The sequence below is a fragment of the Erithacus rubecula genome (genome assembly GCF_903797595.1).
Source record: "Erithacus rubecula genome assembly, chromosome: 23".
Taxonomy (NCBI): domain Eukaryota; kingdom Metazoa; phylum Chordata; class Aves; order Passeriformes; family Muscicapidae; genus Erithacus; species Erithacus rubecula.
The window spans coordinates 4,483,552-4,499,178 of NC_136675.1; the positions used below are offsets into that span (position 1 = coordinate 4,483,552).

Here is a 15,627-nt window from a genome sequence, read left to right on the forward strand (position 1 = left end):
GCTTGCGGGTGGAGCCGCCGCGATGGGAATTCTCCCCATCGCCGGGACGGAGCTGATGGAGTCGGCAGTGCGGGGAGCTCCGGGGCGAACGGGGACAAACCCCACTGATGTGAGGGCCAGGAGAGAACCCGACCCGACCCAGCCCAGCGGAGCACCCAAGCGCGGGTACGGACCCGCCCGGTCCCCTCCCCGGACACAGAGAGGCACGCCGAGGGCATTGTCCACTTTTAATTGTTGTCAAAGGTTGTCTGGATGCATAACACTGTCACAAGGGCACAGAGCAGCGTGGTGCCGGCCGGGCCCGGGGACACTGGACACACGGACATGCGGGGGAACGTGGGGACAGGGAGCTGTGACGAGGCCCCCCCGAGCCCCCCAGAGCATCCCCACGCCCGGCCGGCTCTATTTACAGTATTCACAGACGTTGTACCCAGCGAGTTAAATAACTACATCATTACACCACACGTCTGGGGCGGCTCCGGCAGGCTGCGAGGGTGGGCTGTCAGTCTGATAAGGTGCATATTTAAAATAAAAAAAAACCCAACAAAACGAAATAAAAACGAGAACGAAGAGAGGAGCCAGGCGTCCTCGCCGGGGTCCTGCAGCCCCTGGGTGCCCGGGAGGAGCAGCGAGGGTCGTGTTCTGACGACAGCTACGGTTCTGCGTGGGCCGCCGGGGTCAGGGCGTGGGAGCATCGGCCAGCCCCTCACAGCACCTCTGCGGGTGGGGAGAGCAGCGTGAGCCTGGGCTGCGCACAGTGCTGCCCCCCACACCCCTCACGCTGCTCACCTGTCACCTGCGGCGGCTTCACCACTGCCTGCTTGAGGAAGGGCTCCTTGTCGCCGAAGGGGATGATGCTGCTGGGGCTGCCACCGTGGTGGGACAGATCCCGCAGCTCCTTGGAGCCCTCGGTGCTGGAGAAGCCGTTCTCGTGCTTGCCAGGCTGCACGCCGTTCACCAGGGCTGCCGCCTCCTTGGAGCTGTGGGATGGAAGGGCTGGGCTCAGCCCCGGCCCCGCTGTCCCCCGGCCCCTCCTGGTGTCCCTGTGCTCACCTTGGCTGCAGCCCCTCACCCACCAAGCCCTTCGTTCCCCCCGGCGTCCCTGCGCTCGGGGTCTCTGTCTCCGGGAGCTCCTCTGCCTTGGGGATTGGCCCCAGGTGCTTCTCACGGCCTGAGGACATGGCAGAACCTGGCTCAGCCATGGTCGGGCCAGACCATGGCTGGGGGCAGCATTTCTGGGGTGCCCACACACCTGGGACATCCTCCTGCTCGGCTGCTTTCCCATTCACCACCTTCTTGTCGTCTTTTTTCTGCAGGGACAGGAGAGCTGTGAGGGTCTGCAGGTAGAGGCAGGAGGGCTCTGTCTAGAGTGCCCCAGGACAGAGAACAGGCGCTCACCTTGGTGTCTGCTGCATCCGACTTGCGCGTCCTCTTCATGATCTCCTCCAGGCGCTGCAGTCACAGAGGGACTCACACACAGCCCTGGCCACCCAGACCTGCCCCTGGTGCCAGGCAGGATCCCTTCCAGGGAAAAACCTGCCGTGCCCCATGCCTGGAAATGCCCCCCACCCTCACCTTCTTCCTCTCCAGCCGCTCCTGCTCCTCCCGCTGGAAGTGCTTCTCCCGCTCCAGGCGCTGCCGCTCGGCCTCTTCGCGCGCCCGCGCCTCGGCCTCCTCCTTCTGTGTCACAGCAGGGCAGGAAGGGATGAGATGGGACAGGGAGGAAAGGCACGGGGCACGGACCAGGGTAGGGACTGTGGGAATGTGCTGCCCTGCCCTATGTTCCCTCCGCCACTCTGGGCCTTGAGGGGCTGCCCTGGTTCTCACCTCTTCATCCCCCCGTGGAGAGTGAATCACAGGAGAACATCCCTGCCTTCCTCCTCCATCCCTGCCTTTGTCCCCCATCTCCTGCAGCCCCTTTTCCCCACACTCCCATCATCCCAACCTGTCTCTGCAGCCGCTCCACCTCCTCTCGCTCAGCCTGGGCTCTCTCCTGGGCCTCTTGCTCCTCCTGCAGCCGCCGCTCCTCCTCCCGCTGCCGTGCCAGGGCCTCCCGCCGGCTCTGCTCCTCGGCCGCCCGCCGCGCCCGCTCCTCCTGCACCCGCCTGCGGGGAGGGGGCCCTTAGCATGGCAGGGGGCCAGGGCTGGGGGCCAGGGGGACAACACCCACCTCTCCTGCTCCTCCTGCTCCCGGCGCTCCCGCTCCTCCCGCTCCCGCTGCTCCCGGGCCTGGCGCCGCTTCTCTGCCAACAGCCGGGCAGCCTCCTCCCGGTCCGTGGTGCCAGCCGAGGGTCTGGCTGGGGGGCTGGCTGGCACAGGGCTGGGGGCCACAGGGGCTGGGGGGCCTGAGGGAGGCAGGCAGCGTCAGGGCTGCGCTGGCTTCTCCCAGCCCTGTGGCTTCCCTGGCCACACCATACCCACCTGCTGCTGGCTCTGTGGGCATCTTGGGGAGCTCAGGAAGGGCTGGGGGTGCTGGACCCTGCTCCTCCTCCTTCCTCTCCCGCACCTTCCCCTGGACCTCCTGCTCCCCTCGCTCCTCCCGGGTTCTGGCCCGCACCTTGGGGGAGGAATGGGCGCTTCGAGGCAGGGGCGGCTTGTGGGGAGAGCTGAGGGCCAGACTGGGGGACGCCGGGCGGGCCCTGGGGGTGGCAGGGGATGAGGGACGGTTCTTGGGAGTGGCAGGGGATGAGGGACGGTTCTTGGGGGTGGCAGGAGATGAAGGACGGTTCTTGGGGGCAGCAGGGGATGAGGGACGGTTCTTGGGACCGGGGCTGCAAACAGCAAGAGATGGTGTTAGTGAGGCTGGGGCAGCCCCTGGGTGGGGTCAGGGGCTGAGAAGCCTCAGGTGGGGGTCCCGACCTGCTGTCAGCTGCAGGCAGGAGCCGGGGCTGTGCCGCCGGCAGCGACTGCCGCTTCCTGAGGCTGCGCTCACGGGACAGGGCGCTGCGCTCCTTGGCGTTCTCCCGATCCTTCTCCTTCTTCTCCTTCTTCTTCTGCTCCGGCCAAGGACAGACAGAGATGGTGTCAGCGCTGGGTGCTGGGCTTGGCCAGCAGCCACGCCGTGCCCCACAGCTGCCCTGGCCCCCAGGGTCCCTGCGGGAGGTGGCACTCACGGGCGAGGGCTCGGTCCTGCGGCGCGGCGTCACGTCAGGGCTGGCGGCGGCCGCCTTCCGGCGCTCCCAGCAGCGGTGCGGCAGCCGGTGGTTGTGGCAGGGGCTGAGGGGGCTGGCGGAGGCTGAGCGCGGGCACACGGGCACTGGGGGAGGAGTGGCCAGGGTCAGGATGGAGCCAGCACCAACACCAGCTCCCCAGTGGCTTCAGGCTCCCTCATCCTGGTCCCCTGCCTGTGCCAGGAGCGCGTGTCCCTGACCCCCGGGGGCTCACCCTGCTCCTTGCCGTTCCCAGCCAGCGTCACGGCGCTGCGGCTGCGCGCCAGGAACGACAGCGTGGGTGTCATCAGCCGGTCCACGATGCTGCTCTCCCATGGGCTCAGCTGCAAGCTCCGGTCTGGGGAGGGAGAGGGGCCATTAGTGCACCACAAACCCCAGTCCTGCTCCCACAGCCGCCGCTGGGAGGGAGCAGCCGTGTGTCTGCAGCAATACCACGGCGCATGCACAGTTCCAGGAGTGCCCAGAGCTTGGCCGTGCTGGGGAGGGGTCCCCACGGCCCCACACGGCTGGGCAGGATGAAGGGCCATGTGGGCCCAGGTATGAGTGAGTGGCTGGGAGCCTGTGGACGGCGCTGTGGCACGACGACAGTGGTGTCCTTGTGTCCTGTGGACACCGCAGTCACCGTGTACCAGTGGTGCCAGGTGCCACCCTGGTGACAGCAGCCTCCCCATCTGCCCTCTCCTTGTGCCCAGCAATGGCACCCTTCTGTGCCCCTGCTCTGTGTGACCAAGGCTCTGGCACGTGCCAGCTGCCTGGGGGGACACCACAGTGTGCCCTCATCCCATGGGAGCTGTGCTGAATCACCAAGCGTGCCCCAGGAGCCAGGCCAAGCTCACAGCACCCACAGAACAGCAATGCCTGGCCACACAGCTGGCCAAGCTGCCAACAGCTGCCCTGCAGCACGTCACCAAACACCCCACGGCGCATGGAAACACCCATGGAGACAGAGTCCCTCTGCCTCTCTCCACTGGACATCAGGCCAGGGGCAGCACCAGCTGCTGGGAGAGGAGAGCTCAGAGGCATGGGTGCTGCAGGGGGACAGGGTGGCAGGTCTGCACAGGCTCAGGGAGATGCTGCTCCCACCTGGGCAGTGCTGACAGCCCCCAGGTGCCTGTCCCTGGGCTGAGCCCCAGCACAGGGCGGTGGGAGCTGCCTGCATCACCACAGCCACCGGCGTCAGCTGCTCTGGCTATTTATACCCGTCCGGGAAGGCACCCATCACCAGGCAACCCCAAAACACAACAGCAGCCCCGGCACTGGACACATCCCTCTGTTGGACACATCCTTCCAGCATGGCTGCAGCCCTGGGCAGCACTCCCAGAGCCAGGATGACCTTGCAGCAGCACGGTGCTCCATGGCACCCAGCCCCAGGAGCCTGTGGGGACATGGACACTGTGCCCAGCCCCAGGAGAGTGACAACAGGCAGCCCCTCTGTGGCTGCACAGCACCCACCAGAGCTGCCCTGGGGCAGGGAGCCAGGCTCCCATCCCCATCCTGGCGCCCCACGGGGCTGCCACCACCCAGCCACTCCTCCTCCTCCTCTTCCTTCTCCTCCCAGCCGACACAGCCTCAAGGAGCCACCGGCCGGTTCCAGCCTCCTCCCACAAACAGCAAACGGCTTCTCCTCTCTCCGCGGGCACCTGGGGATGGGGGACCCTGGCACTGGGAGGGGCTGGGCTGTGCCCCCTGCGCTGGGGCAAACGCAAAGGGCTCTTACTTCTACTGGGAGAGTTCCAGAGGGTGGCGGAGGATTTGGAGAGCCGCTTGTTGATTATAGAGTCGACGTGTTTGGGGAGGTTTACAGCGGACACCGAGCACCGGCTCGCACCTGGAGGAGGGAAAAGACACAAGGGCATTAAGGTCCCGGGGCTGGGGCCGGGCCCCCCACATGCAGCATGCACGGATGTGCCAAGGCACTGGGGCGGAACTGGAAGGACCAGGGGAGATGCTGGAGTCCAGGGACACAGCACAGAATGGAGTAGGAGATGCTGGAATCCAGGGATATGACACAGAATGTGAGAGGAGATGCTGAAGTCAGGGGACACGGCACAGAGTGGGACAGGAGATGCTGGAATCCAGTGACACGGCATAGAGTGGGGGCAGAGGAGATACTGGTGTCTGGGGACACAACACACAGCACTGGCATTCAGTATGGCAGTGTCTGAACCCTGCAGGGTCATGCTGGGATCATGCAGGGGTCTCATCCTCAGAGAGCCAGGGCGGCTCCCAGCAGTCTTCCCAAACACAGTCCTGGGAATCGAGAGCAGCTGGCTGGGGACCTCAGCAGCACCAGGTGAGCATCCACCCTGGGGGAGCAGGGTGGGGGCAGCAGGTCCAGACAGACAAGAGACAACATCACACTGGTGCTGGGTCACTATGGCACTGCCAGGACAGTGCTGGTGGCTGGCAGCACCTCCACAGGTAGCTGGGATCTCCCCACCCTGGCTGGGTTCCTCTGGACGAAACAGCCAGGGAAGCTCAGGGCTGATGGAGGCAGATTTGTGAGTGACAGCTGGCAGCAGCTCCAGCAGCACATCGCGATGGGAAGTGGCAGGGGAAGGTGTCCCCTTGCCACATCCTGCTGTGTGCTGCACCACAGACACCCCGAGTGTGCCACGAGCCACAGTGGCACACACAGCACTGAGACAGACGTGCCCAGAACAGGGAGCCTGCACACCCAGCCAGGTACAGCCAGGCACCCAACACCTGATCACACACGGTACTGGGCACATGGTGCCAGCACACACAACCTGGCACACAACACCTGTACACAGCCTGGCCAGGTACAGCCAGGAACACAAAACCCGTACACAGCCTGGCCAGGTACAGCCAGGGCCAGCACAGCTGCCCCATGGCACAAGAAGGCAAAACAGTTCCCAGGGACACAGCTCTCTCCTCTATGTCACCATCCATGCCAGACAGTGCTAGCACCTGCCAGCACAGCACAGTAGTCAGGAGACAGTGGAGACCTCCACATGTCCCAGTGCTGAATTGTGCATGTTCCCAAGAAGCCCCCAAGGAGCAGGACCAGCTTCTGCAGCCACACATACAGCCACAGTCACCTCCATACTGGACCTGGAGGGGCCAAGCACTGCCCCCAACCAGCTGGGGGACAAGGGGACGCACCACAGCACAGACCCCAGCCACAGCTTGCAGAGGCCTCGTGCAGCCCCACAGCCCCTGAGGCCAGGGGCTCTTCATGGCTGCTGGAGACCTGGCAGAGTGGCCACAGCATGCCAAGGCAGCCAGGGCTGCCCCCAGGCAGGTCTCTTGAGTGGGACTGTGACGCACAGACTCCAGCTTACACCCAGCCCCACAGGAGCAGAGAACAACCACGGGACCCCACCAGTCCCCAGCACAGCCCAGAGCAACAGCAGCATGACCCCAAGAGGGGCTGAGCTGGGTTTGAGGGCTGGCACAGCGATGCCCAGCTGCCCCCACTGCTGTCAGAGGCACGGGGTCCCAAGGCCTGTGCCCAGCCCAGCACTCACCATCCTTGTGTGCAGGGGAGCCGTGGTGCAGGGCCCCAGCCCAGGACCACCGCTGCTGCCGGATCTCTGCCCACGTCTTCTTGACCGACCGCTGGATCGCTGCCTCATAGCGCTCCTGCCGAGGGAGAGGGACAGGCTGAGCCTGGCGGAGCAGGAGTGGGGCTGGGGCCAGCAGAGCTCCCCAGCACGAGGCCATCAAAGTGATGGGGTGCTTGGAGGGAGACAGGACAGTGATGCCTGCCCTGGCCAAGGCACATATGCCAAGAGGCTGGGCACAGCACAGGCTGTGCAGCATGAAGGAGGGGCAGCAGAGGACAGGCAGAGTGGGCAGCTCCTGAACGGCTCATGAAGCATCTCCTGAAGAGCTGCTGGAGCCATGAGAACTCCTCAGGGATTGCATCCAGCCCACGGTCCACTGCACCCACGACACCCCTTCCCATCCTCACCTTATTCTTCTCCAGCTTCTGCCTCTGCCGCTCCTCCAGGACCGCCCGGCGCTTCTCCGCCCGCAGCCGCTGTTCCTCCAGCCGCTTGCGTCGCTCCTCCAGCTGCTTCTCCCGCAGCAGCCGGGCCTTTTCCTCCTTCTCCAGCCACAGCACCCTCTTGGCAGCTGCGGGGGACAGCGGGGTGGCACCGGAGGCGCAGCCCTGGGCAGTGCCCATGCCCTGGGCAGTGCCCATGCCGGCTGGCTGCGGCCGGGACACGCGGCCGGGCTGGCGGGGCAGGCAGCAGCACGGCGAGGGAGGGGTTTGGGCCAGGACAAAAGGGAGGCCGGGAGCCGCCGGGAGCCCGCCGAGCCGCGCGGGGAACAATGGGGGAATGAGGGTGGAAAGAGCGCGGGGACAAGGAGGCCCCATGCGCAGCACAGGGGCCCCGCTCGCCCGCTGCCCCGAGCCACTCTGGGGCTCTGGGGCTGCCTGCACACGGCAGAGCCGGGCACCGGGGCTGGTGGCACCTGCACAGACCCGGGGAGTGTCCAAGGCAGGGAGCAACAGTGAGCAGGGGGGTGAACAGCATGCCCGGGGGTCAGCAGTTTGCCTGGGGGTCAACAGTGTGCAGGGGGGTCACTGGTATGCCTAGGGGTCAGGTGTGTGTCTGGGGCTCAGCGGTGTGCCCAGGGGTCAGCAGTGTCCTGGGGAATCACTGAGTGCCTGGTGGGCAGAGCTGCCAGCACTGCAGTTCCCGCCCAGGCTCAGCTCACCACAGCTAATGGGATTGCCCATGACCCGGCAAAGCTCCTTAGCCCCTGCCTCCCCCCACATCCACTTTCCCTCCCAGCCCCATACCCAGGTACTTGGCCCGTTCCTCGCGCCGCTCCTTCGCCTGCTTGTGCCTTGCCTGGGCTTTCTGGGCATCTGCAGAGGGGAAACACCATCAGGGTAGCACCAGCATCAGGCATCGACTGGTGCCCACAGGGTGCAGCACCACTGAGCACTGCACCTCCTGGCACCCACCTTGCTTGGGCCGGGCGCTGGCAGCAGGAGACAGCGAGGGGCGGCTGCTGCGGGGGGTCACGTCCTTTGAGGGCCCGGCTGTGGCACCCAGGGGGCTCTTGGCATCAGGAGGGGCCCCTTCAGAGGCAGCTGGGGCTGGGGGCTGGCTGCCATGGGGCAGCGTCTCCACGGAGAGAGGGGCAGCAGCGTGCACGGGGATGGGCTGGCCAGGGGTGTGGGGCAATGCCTCTTCTTTGGGGGGCTCCATCCCAGGCTGCTTGGGGGGTCCGGGGGGAGACGGGTCACACTGTGGGGGAGCACTCTGTGCTGAGGGGGCCGCAGTGGCAGGGCTGGGGGACACGGGCTGTCCTGGCAGTGCCACGGCCGGAGGGCCGGGCTGGTCACGCTGTGGGGGGCTGCTCTCAGAGGGGCGCATCACAGCTGGGGGGCAGACGGGCTGCTGGGAGGGGGGCACAGCTGCAGGGACAGGAGAGACCATCTTGTCTGAGGGGGTGATGGCTGAAGGGACAGGTGGGACGGTCTTTTCCGAGGGGATGACATCCGGAGGGCCGGGTCGGTCACGCTGGGGGAGGCTGCGCTCTCCCTGCAGGGCATCCCCAGGCGAAGGGGGTGGCACGGAGGGCGGGGGGATGCTGTCTCCCATCGGGGATGGTGGCTTCCCTGCAAGAGGGGCAGAGCAGAACACAAGGTCACTCAGTTGGGGAAGGCCGTGGAAGATCCATCCTCCCCAAACACAGTCCTCAGGAGCAAAGCTGGGGAGGGCAGTGGGACCCCACCTCAGCCCTGCTGCTGCCCCGATCCTGGGGGCACCCCCAGCGGGTGCCAGGCGCTGGACACACAATGCACAGAGGGACAGCCGGGCTCCACCAGGCACTGCCACCACAAAGCTGCCCTTCATCCCCTGGCAGCTGCCGCCCGGCCCTGCCGTGGGGGGCCACGGGGCCAGAGACCCCCCAAGGGCACAGGGACCCACAGACCCCCCTGCCACTCTCCCTGAGGGGACGAGGATGTCGAGAGCTTCCGCAGCACAGCCAGAGGCAGGATGGGCGCGGGTGCGGCCTGACGTCACCGTGACAGCCATGGCCCCCATGCCACGGACCCGCAGCCATGAACTCATGGCCCAGGAATGCACTCGAGGCTGCCAGACAGAGCCCCCTCCCCGCGTGGGGCCGGCCGTGGGGCAGCCCGGGGGATCTCCCCCATTCTGGATGGCCCCTGGGCACCCCGAGGGAGACCTGAGCACACCCCAACACGGTGCCAGCACCTGGCAGTGCCATGGCACGTGCCCTCTGCAGAAGTGGTGTTGGAAATGTCCTCAGTGACAACAGTGGTGCTGACTCCCCCGGCCCCCATTATCAGTCCTTTGCAAACAAACCCTTTAGTACTTGCCAGGATCCCAACTCCAACTCCCACACAGCAGCACCACCACCCCTGGCCAGAATGATGCCAGACCCACCCCAGGACACACAGGTCCAGCCCCATGGGCACCACTGCAGAGTGAGCCCCCACTACAGGAGGGATGGCAGAGCCCCAGTGACCAGCACCCACCACCAGCTGATGTCACACACCGGCTCAGCCGTGTTTGCAGAGCTCTCCAAGCCCTCAGCAAGGGGCAAAGTGTGGGCTCTGCAAACACAGCTGGCGCCGCTCCTCACCCACCCCATGGCTCCTCACCCACCCCATGGCTCCTCTCCCACCCCACGGCTCCTCTCCCACCCCATGGCTCCTATCCCACTCCACGGCTCCTCTCCCACCCCACGCTCTCATCCACTTCATGCTGGAGCGCTCTGAGCCAAGGTCAGTCCAGGCTACCCAAAAAGGCATTACCAGCCCCCCTGCACTGACAGCATGGACACACCCCAGGTCTCCTGGTCCCCAGAGAGGAGCTGGGGGTGCTGCTGCAGCCCCCCAGGCCAGGGCTGTGCCAACAGGACTCCCCCACCCTGGACTCAGGGGACACAGCAAGCCCCGGCCCCCCCCGCAGATTTTCCGGGTATTTTGTGCTGCAGGAAGCCGGCCCATCCCCTGGCCCCGATCCTGCACATCCCATGTCTCCAGCACTGCGCCCTGCGAGGCACCATCGGTCTGATGGGGGACTGGGACTGGGACTGGGACTGGGGGATCCCCTGCTCTGGCAGCAGGGCTGGGCAGCCCTCAGTTGCCAGACCTCAGGATGGCATCTAGAGTGCCATCATGCTGGGAGGGGTGACCCTGGGAACACTGTGGTGGCACAGCCAAGTGCTGCCCACAGGGCTGAGTGAAAGCCAAGCCAGTCAAGTCAAGGCCAGGCTGATCCCCTGAGCAGATGGAAATGCCTCAGGAGAGCCCTGGACATGTGGGGAGCACTGGCAGGGGACAGTGGGTGCCTCCTGCCACCCCACAGAGCCAGGCACAGAGCCCTGGGCAGGATCTGCCCTGCCCCACCAGCCAGAGAGACAACAGCACCTGTGGCCAGGAGGGCTGGCCAAGACCTCCAGCCCAGCCAAGACCCCCAAGGTGGGGCAGGGCCGGCCCTGCTGCCATCTGTCCCTGTCGCTGCTCCAGCACGGCAGCTGCCCTGTAACCCAACGCTGCCTGCGCCCAGGCGGGGCAGGCGTCCCCTCTCCCCCGGCCAGGGCATTCCACACGGATTAGCTCCCGTCCCCCCAGACACGCAGGCATGGCTGTCCTGCAGCACCCAGCCCGAGTGAGCCTGCATGGCACCAGCCACACTGCTGCCACCAGGACAGCACTGTGCCCAGCCCGAGTGAGCCTGCATGGCACCAGCCACACTGCTGCCACCAGGACAGCACTGTGCCCAGCCTGAGTGAGCCTGCATGGCACCAGCCACACTGCTGCCACCAGGACAGCACTGTGCCCAGCCCGAGTGAGCCTGCATGGCACCAGCCACACTGCTGCCACCAGGACAGCACTGTGCCCAGCCTGAGTGAGCCTGCATGGCACGAGCCACACTGCTGCCACCAGGACAGTGCTGTGCCCAGCCCAGGGCGAGGTGCTGCCCTCGGTGCTGCATCACCCAGCCCATCCCGCTCCTCCCATGGGTCCCTTTGGCACTGCTGCCTGTGCCACTGAGCACCAGCGGCACCTCCAGCCCGGCAGAGCCCGGTGCAGTGCAGTTCCTCGGGCAGCACATGGCCAGGGATGCTCAGGCAGGCACAGGCACATCCCCGGTGCTGTGAAGCGAGAGCACATCGAGGCCCGCGGGCGCGGCTCGGACCAGCTCGTTAATTGTCCGCCGCACACCCCTGCAGGGCACTGCCCGTAAGAACGGGGGGGCACCCCCCGATGTCACCTCAGCTCCCCCCAGCTCCGTATCCTTGTGTTCCCGCTCCGCAGCACAGCCAGAGCAGCAGCCACAGGCGGCTCCGCGTGCAGCGCCCAGCAGGGCAGGGGGCACCAACCAGGGCTGCCCTGCCCGGGGAGGACCAGGAGAGCAGGGCTAGTGCTGCAGTGGAGGTCACTGGTGAGCACTGGAAAGCCACCCAAAGGTGTCACACCAGCAACCCTGGCCATTATATCAGTCCCTGCTGTGCCAAGGACAAGACCCTAAGGCCAGCCCAAAGAGCTGCTGCTGGCCCTGCAGGGCTGCTCCCCACAGCCCGTGGGGATGTCCATGTGTGCAATGCACCCTCAGAGCCTCCCTGGTGCAGCTGTTGCCAGCTGCCTCCCCTGCTGACAGCAGCCGCACGGGTCTCTCGCTGCCAGCAGGTCCTGGTGCAGAGCAGGAAGGCAGCCGTGGCTGCAGAGCAGGGACAGCTCTGTGGGTGCTGGTGTCCACGCTGCCTGAGGCCACCAGAGCCTCGGGATGCTCCACGCCCTGGGGGTGTTCCAAGCCCCAGTGCTGCCCCTGATCCCACCCCCACCTCAACACTCAGATGTGCCTTGGGGCTGAGCCCTGCCCTGTCCCACCCAGCTCCTGGGATTCCCCTGTCGCTGCAGCAACACTCACACCTGGATGACAGGGACAATGAGCAAGTGCTCCTGACACATCCCTGGAACGTCCACAGCACATTCCCAACACGTCCCCACTGTGTCCTGCCTGCAGGCACAGCAGTGACACGCACCCTCAGTGCTGGCTCACGTGCCTGGGCAGGGAGACATGGGCAGTGCCAGCAGACCCTGCCTCAGGGGTGCCCAGTGCCACCCTGGCAGCCGCCATCAGCAATGACACCCTGTCCCCAATGGGGACAGCCACTGCAGTCTGTCCCCAGGCACACAGCCACTGTCACCCATGGCTGGCTCCTATCCCCACCAGCTTGGAGCCAGGGAAACACAGCTGGGATCTGGATGGGCTTCAGCCCACCATGCTCCACCACAGCCCCCAGCCCCACTTCAGGGGACAGGCTGGAGCTGGGCAGGAGGGGACAGGCAGCAGGGCCCCTGGGGAGGCCACAACCAGATGCCAGGAAGGAGAAAGAGGCATATCCAGCCCCCTTTTCCAGGGCTCATATCCTGCCAAGGCTCCAGGATAGGGGTATGGGGGGCAGCCATGGGGGAACTGCACCAGTCCTTGGGCCAGGGCAGAGGTCACTGAGCTCCCACGGCACCACCAAGCCAGCGGTGATGTGCCGAGCTGCAGAGCAACAAGGGGAACTTGGGATCTTGTGGCGAGAGCGAGGCCAGAGCCAGGGGGTTTCCAGGGTTTAAAACACACGCAAAGGAAAGAGCTGGAGCTGCAGCTGGCCACAGCAGTCCCACAGCAAACTGTGGCTGTGGTCACAGTGCAACCCCAAACAGCCCGAGGGCAGGGGCAGGAACACCTGCCCACCATCCATCTGGCACTGGCAGCAGCAACAGGAGATGCCCTCGTCCTTGGGGCGACCCATCTGGCGCCACCAGTGCCCAGGGCAGCCAGCCCAGCTGCGTTCCCAAAAACCTGTCTGCTAGCATCACGCTGGGAAACAGAAACCTGGCTGGAAGGCAGGGCATGGGGCTCCGTGCCTACCAGCATCCAGCCCCTTGGGGAGCACGTCAGTGCCCCCCAAAAAACAGGTCCTGTGCCTCACTACACGTATGCGGCACCTGCCAGGGCTGGGGCCGTGCAGGATCCAGCTCCATTCCCAGCAGGCTGCCTGTGGGGCTGCCCAACCCTGCTCAGAGCCCTCCAAGGAGAGAAAGCTGTGCTAACTATTTTGGACATGGCACCACGGGACTGTCACATCACCACTCTGCACGTCGCATCACGTTGCTCTGACGGTCTCACAGCAGTGGCTCCTGCACTGGGAGAACTCCGGAGCTGCTGCTCCCAAACACAGGCACTGGCGGGCAACCAGCTCAGCCTCCCTCTCCGCTGTGCCAAGGGAGAAGGGCTGGAGAAGCTGGGGGAAAGCTGGATAAGGACAGACCTCTGCCTGCTCCCTGCCTTGGCCCTCGTCCCTCTGTCCGCTGCATCCCTCTGCCAACCTGGGCAGCTCTGCAGGTCACACCCTGCCCTGGCTGCCCTTCATGAGTTTCTGGCATCCAGGGCCACTGGCTGCCCCATACATGGTGGCTCCTGGCCCCTTGAATCCCAGCTGGTGGCTCTGACCTGCTCTAGGCAGCAAGACAAGAAGCAGCCCAGGCTGCCCAATCACACAGGTCACCCACATGGGACAGGTCAGGGAGGGTCCTTGAAGGAGGACATGGTGCAAAACTGCCCCTGCTCCTTCAGCACCATTCTGTGCTCACAGTAGAGCAGCCAATGACCCACCCGGGTGTGCAGGGTGCCCAGGGTGGCCGGGACCAGCCAGCCCTGGTCCCCAGGCAGCGACAGCACCGAGAAGCCAGGCCACGGCAGGAGGGAAGGCGGCAGAGGCAGAGAGCAGGACTCAGACAACATGTCTGGCACAGAACGCGACGTTCGGGCAGCGATGCCAGGACCCGCGGCCGGCTGGTGAAGGAGCCGCCGGTTTCCAGCATCGCCGGGAGCCGCAGCCATCCCTCCCTCTCCGCGGGCCCGGGCGATGGAACACAGGGGCCGGGGGGGAGGGGAGCCGCCTCTCCTCTTCCTCCCGCGGTGGGAAGCGGCTCCGCCGCGGAGCTCTGCTTAGTCACAGCGAGCGCTGCGCTGGAGCCCCGAGAGGCAGCACCAACCCCGGCCCCGGCCCCGAGCGCGGCCCCGCCGCCGCCGCCCTCCCCGGTTCATCCCGGGGCAGCGAGACCGGCGCTGCCGGGACGAGCCGCGATCCACGCGGCGGGGCGGGGGCGGCCCCGGGCGGGCGGGGGGCAGCGGGTGCCTCCCACAGCGGGCATAGCCCACCAGCCCACCAGCCCACCAGCCGGCGGGGACCAGCCGGGACGGCGCCGGCGCCGCCACCCCCGGGGCTCCCCAAGGGCAGTTCCCTTACACACCCCCCCCCACGGCGGCGGGGCCGGGGCCGCTCCGGCCCTCCCCAAGATGGAAGGGCCGTGCCCGGGCTTTGTCCCTCCCGGGAAGCCGCCCTGGCCCCGGCAGCGCGTTCCCCCCCTCGCCCCCCCCCGGCTCCTCCGCCGCCTCCCCGGCCGCCGCCCCGCTCCTCTCCGCCGCATTCCGCCGACCCGGCTGCCGCATCTCCGCCGGCGCTGCGGGCCGCATCCCGCACCCCCGGCAGACTCCGCACCCCCGGGCCGCATCCCGCAGCCCTCGGCCGCATCCCGCACCCTGACCCGCTGCGGTCCCGCGATGCGGGAGGGGGCCCGGCGCTCCCCGGAGCCGGTACCGGCGCCGGTGCCGCCGCGGATCCTTACCGAGGGGCTGGGGCCGGGGCTGCGGCTCCCGCCCGGCGCAGCTCCGCTCCATGGCGCGGCAGCGCAGGGGCTGGCCCAGCCCCGCTCCCCCCGGCCCGCGGGGGAGGACGCTCAGCGCTCCCCGCCCCGGCCCCGCGGCCCCGGCCGGGGGGAGCGGCCGGGGGATGGATGCTCCGCCTCGCCCCGGCTCCAGACGCGGCCCCGCAGCCCCGACCCGGCGCCGCTCCTCCCGCGGCCGCGGCTGGGACCCCACGCCCGTCACCCCCGTGTCGGGCCTGCCCCTCTGCCTGTTCCCGCACTGCTCAGCATCCCCCAGCTCTGCTCGGCCACTCGCCCGCCTCCAGCCCCTGCTCCCCTAGATTTTGGGGCTCGCACACACATTTTACGATGCTCCGATCACGCGCGAAGCGCTGGCTCCGCAGCAAACGCGCCCCGCCGCGAGCAGCGCCGCGATGCACAGCCAGCGCCACCCGGACCTGCTCCCCCAGCCTCAGGCACCCCAAAAAGACACCGATTTCCCGTTTCCGAGCCCCACCTCAGTTGTTGGAGAGGCCTTGGAGCTGCTGCTCCCCCGCTCCCCGTCACTCGTGAGCCTTAGTCACCGCCAGCAGCCGCCCCCGCTCGCGGGGCTCCCCCCCCGCATCCCACCCTGCCCCGGTAACCGGTGGACAACAGAGGCCGCTCCCGCTCCCCGGGCACGAGCAGCGGCCCCGCTCAGCGCTGAAACCCCTTCCGGCCCTGCTTGGACGGCCAGGGTGGGGGACAAGTGGGCAGCACTAGCAGTGGGAGGAACACAGCTCCAGGCTC

The 15,627-nt window shown here is 67.0% G+C and overlaps 1 protein-coding gene across 2 annotated transcripts; it reads right to left on the reverse strand.

Annotated features, from left to right (window-relative positions):
• Nucleotides 1-213: 213 nt before the first annotated feature.
• Nucleotides 214-14,978, reverse strand: MAP7D1 (MAP7 domain containing 1). Of its 2 annotated transcripts, XM_079325476.1 has the most exons (18): nucleotides 14,821-14,978; nucleotides 8,116-8,775; nucleotides 7,948-8,016; nucleotides 7,108-7,271; nucleotides 6,662-6,776; nucleotides 4,888-4,998; nucleotides 3,385-3,507; nucleotides 3,114-3,256; nucleotides 2,860-2,993; nucleotides 2,422-2,771; nucleotides 2,171-2,345; nucleotides 1,946-2,105; nucleotides 1,576-1,680; nucleotides 1,399-1,452; nucleotides 1,253-1,310; nucleotides 1,054-1,171; nucleotides 790-980; nucleotides 214-717 (listed from the first exon to the last, which is right to left on the reverse strand). In XM_079325476.1, the coding sequence occupies exons 1-18, from the start codon at nucleotides 14,870-14,872 to the stop codon at nucleotides 707-709; spliced, it is 2,793 nt and encodes a 930-aa protein (XP_079181602.1). In that variant the 5' UTR covers nucleotides 14,873-14,978; the 3' UTR covers nucleotides 214-706. The 2 variants fall into 2 exon arrangements, with proteins under 2 accessions (XP_079181602.1, XP_079181603.1); XM_079325477.1 differs by lacking the exon at nucleotides 4,888-4,998.
• Between the last annotated feature and the right edge of the window lie 649 nt (nucleotides 14,979-15,627).

What these genes read in the sequence shown, in the direction of transcription:
- MAP7D1 (XM_079325476.1), bottom strand. Translation starts at nt 14,872, where the DNA reads ATGGAGCGGAGCTGCGCCGGGCGGGAGCCGCAGCCCCGGCCCCAGCCC. An exon ending in GGAACGGGCCAAGTACCTGG is followed by an intron (nt 7,272 to 7,947) that starts GTATGGGGCTGG and finishes TGTCCCCCGCAG; the next exon opens with CTGCCAAGAGGGTGCTGTGG. An exon ending in CTGCCTGCAGCTGACAGCAG is followed by an intron (nt 2,772 to 2,859) that starts GTCGGGACCCCC and finishes TGCTGTTTGCAG; the next exon opens with CCCCGGTCCCAAGAACCGTC.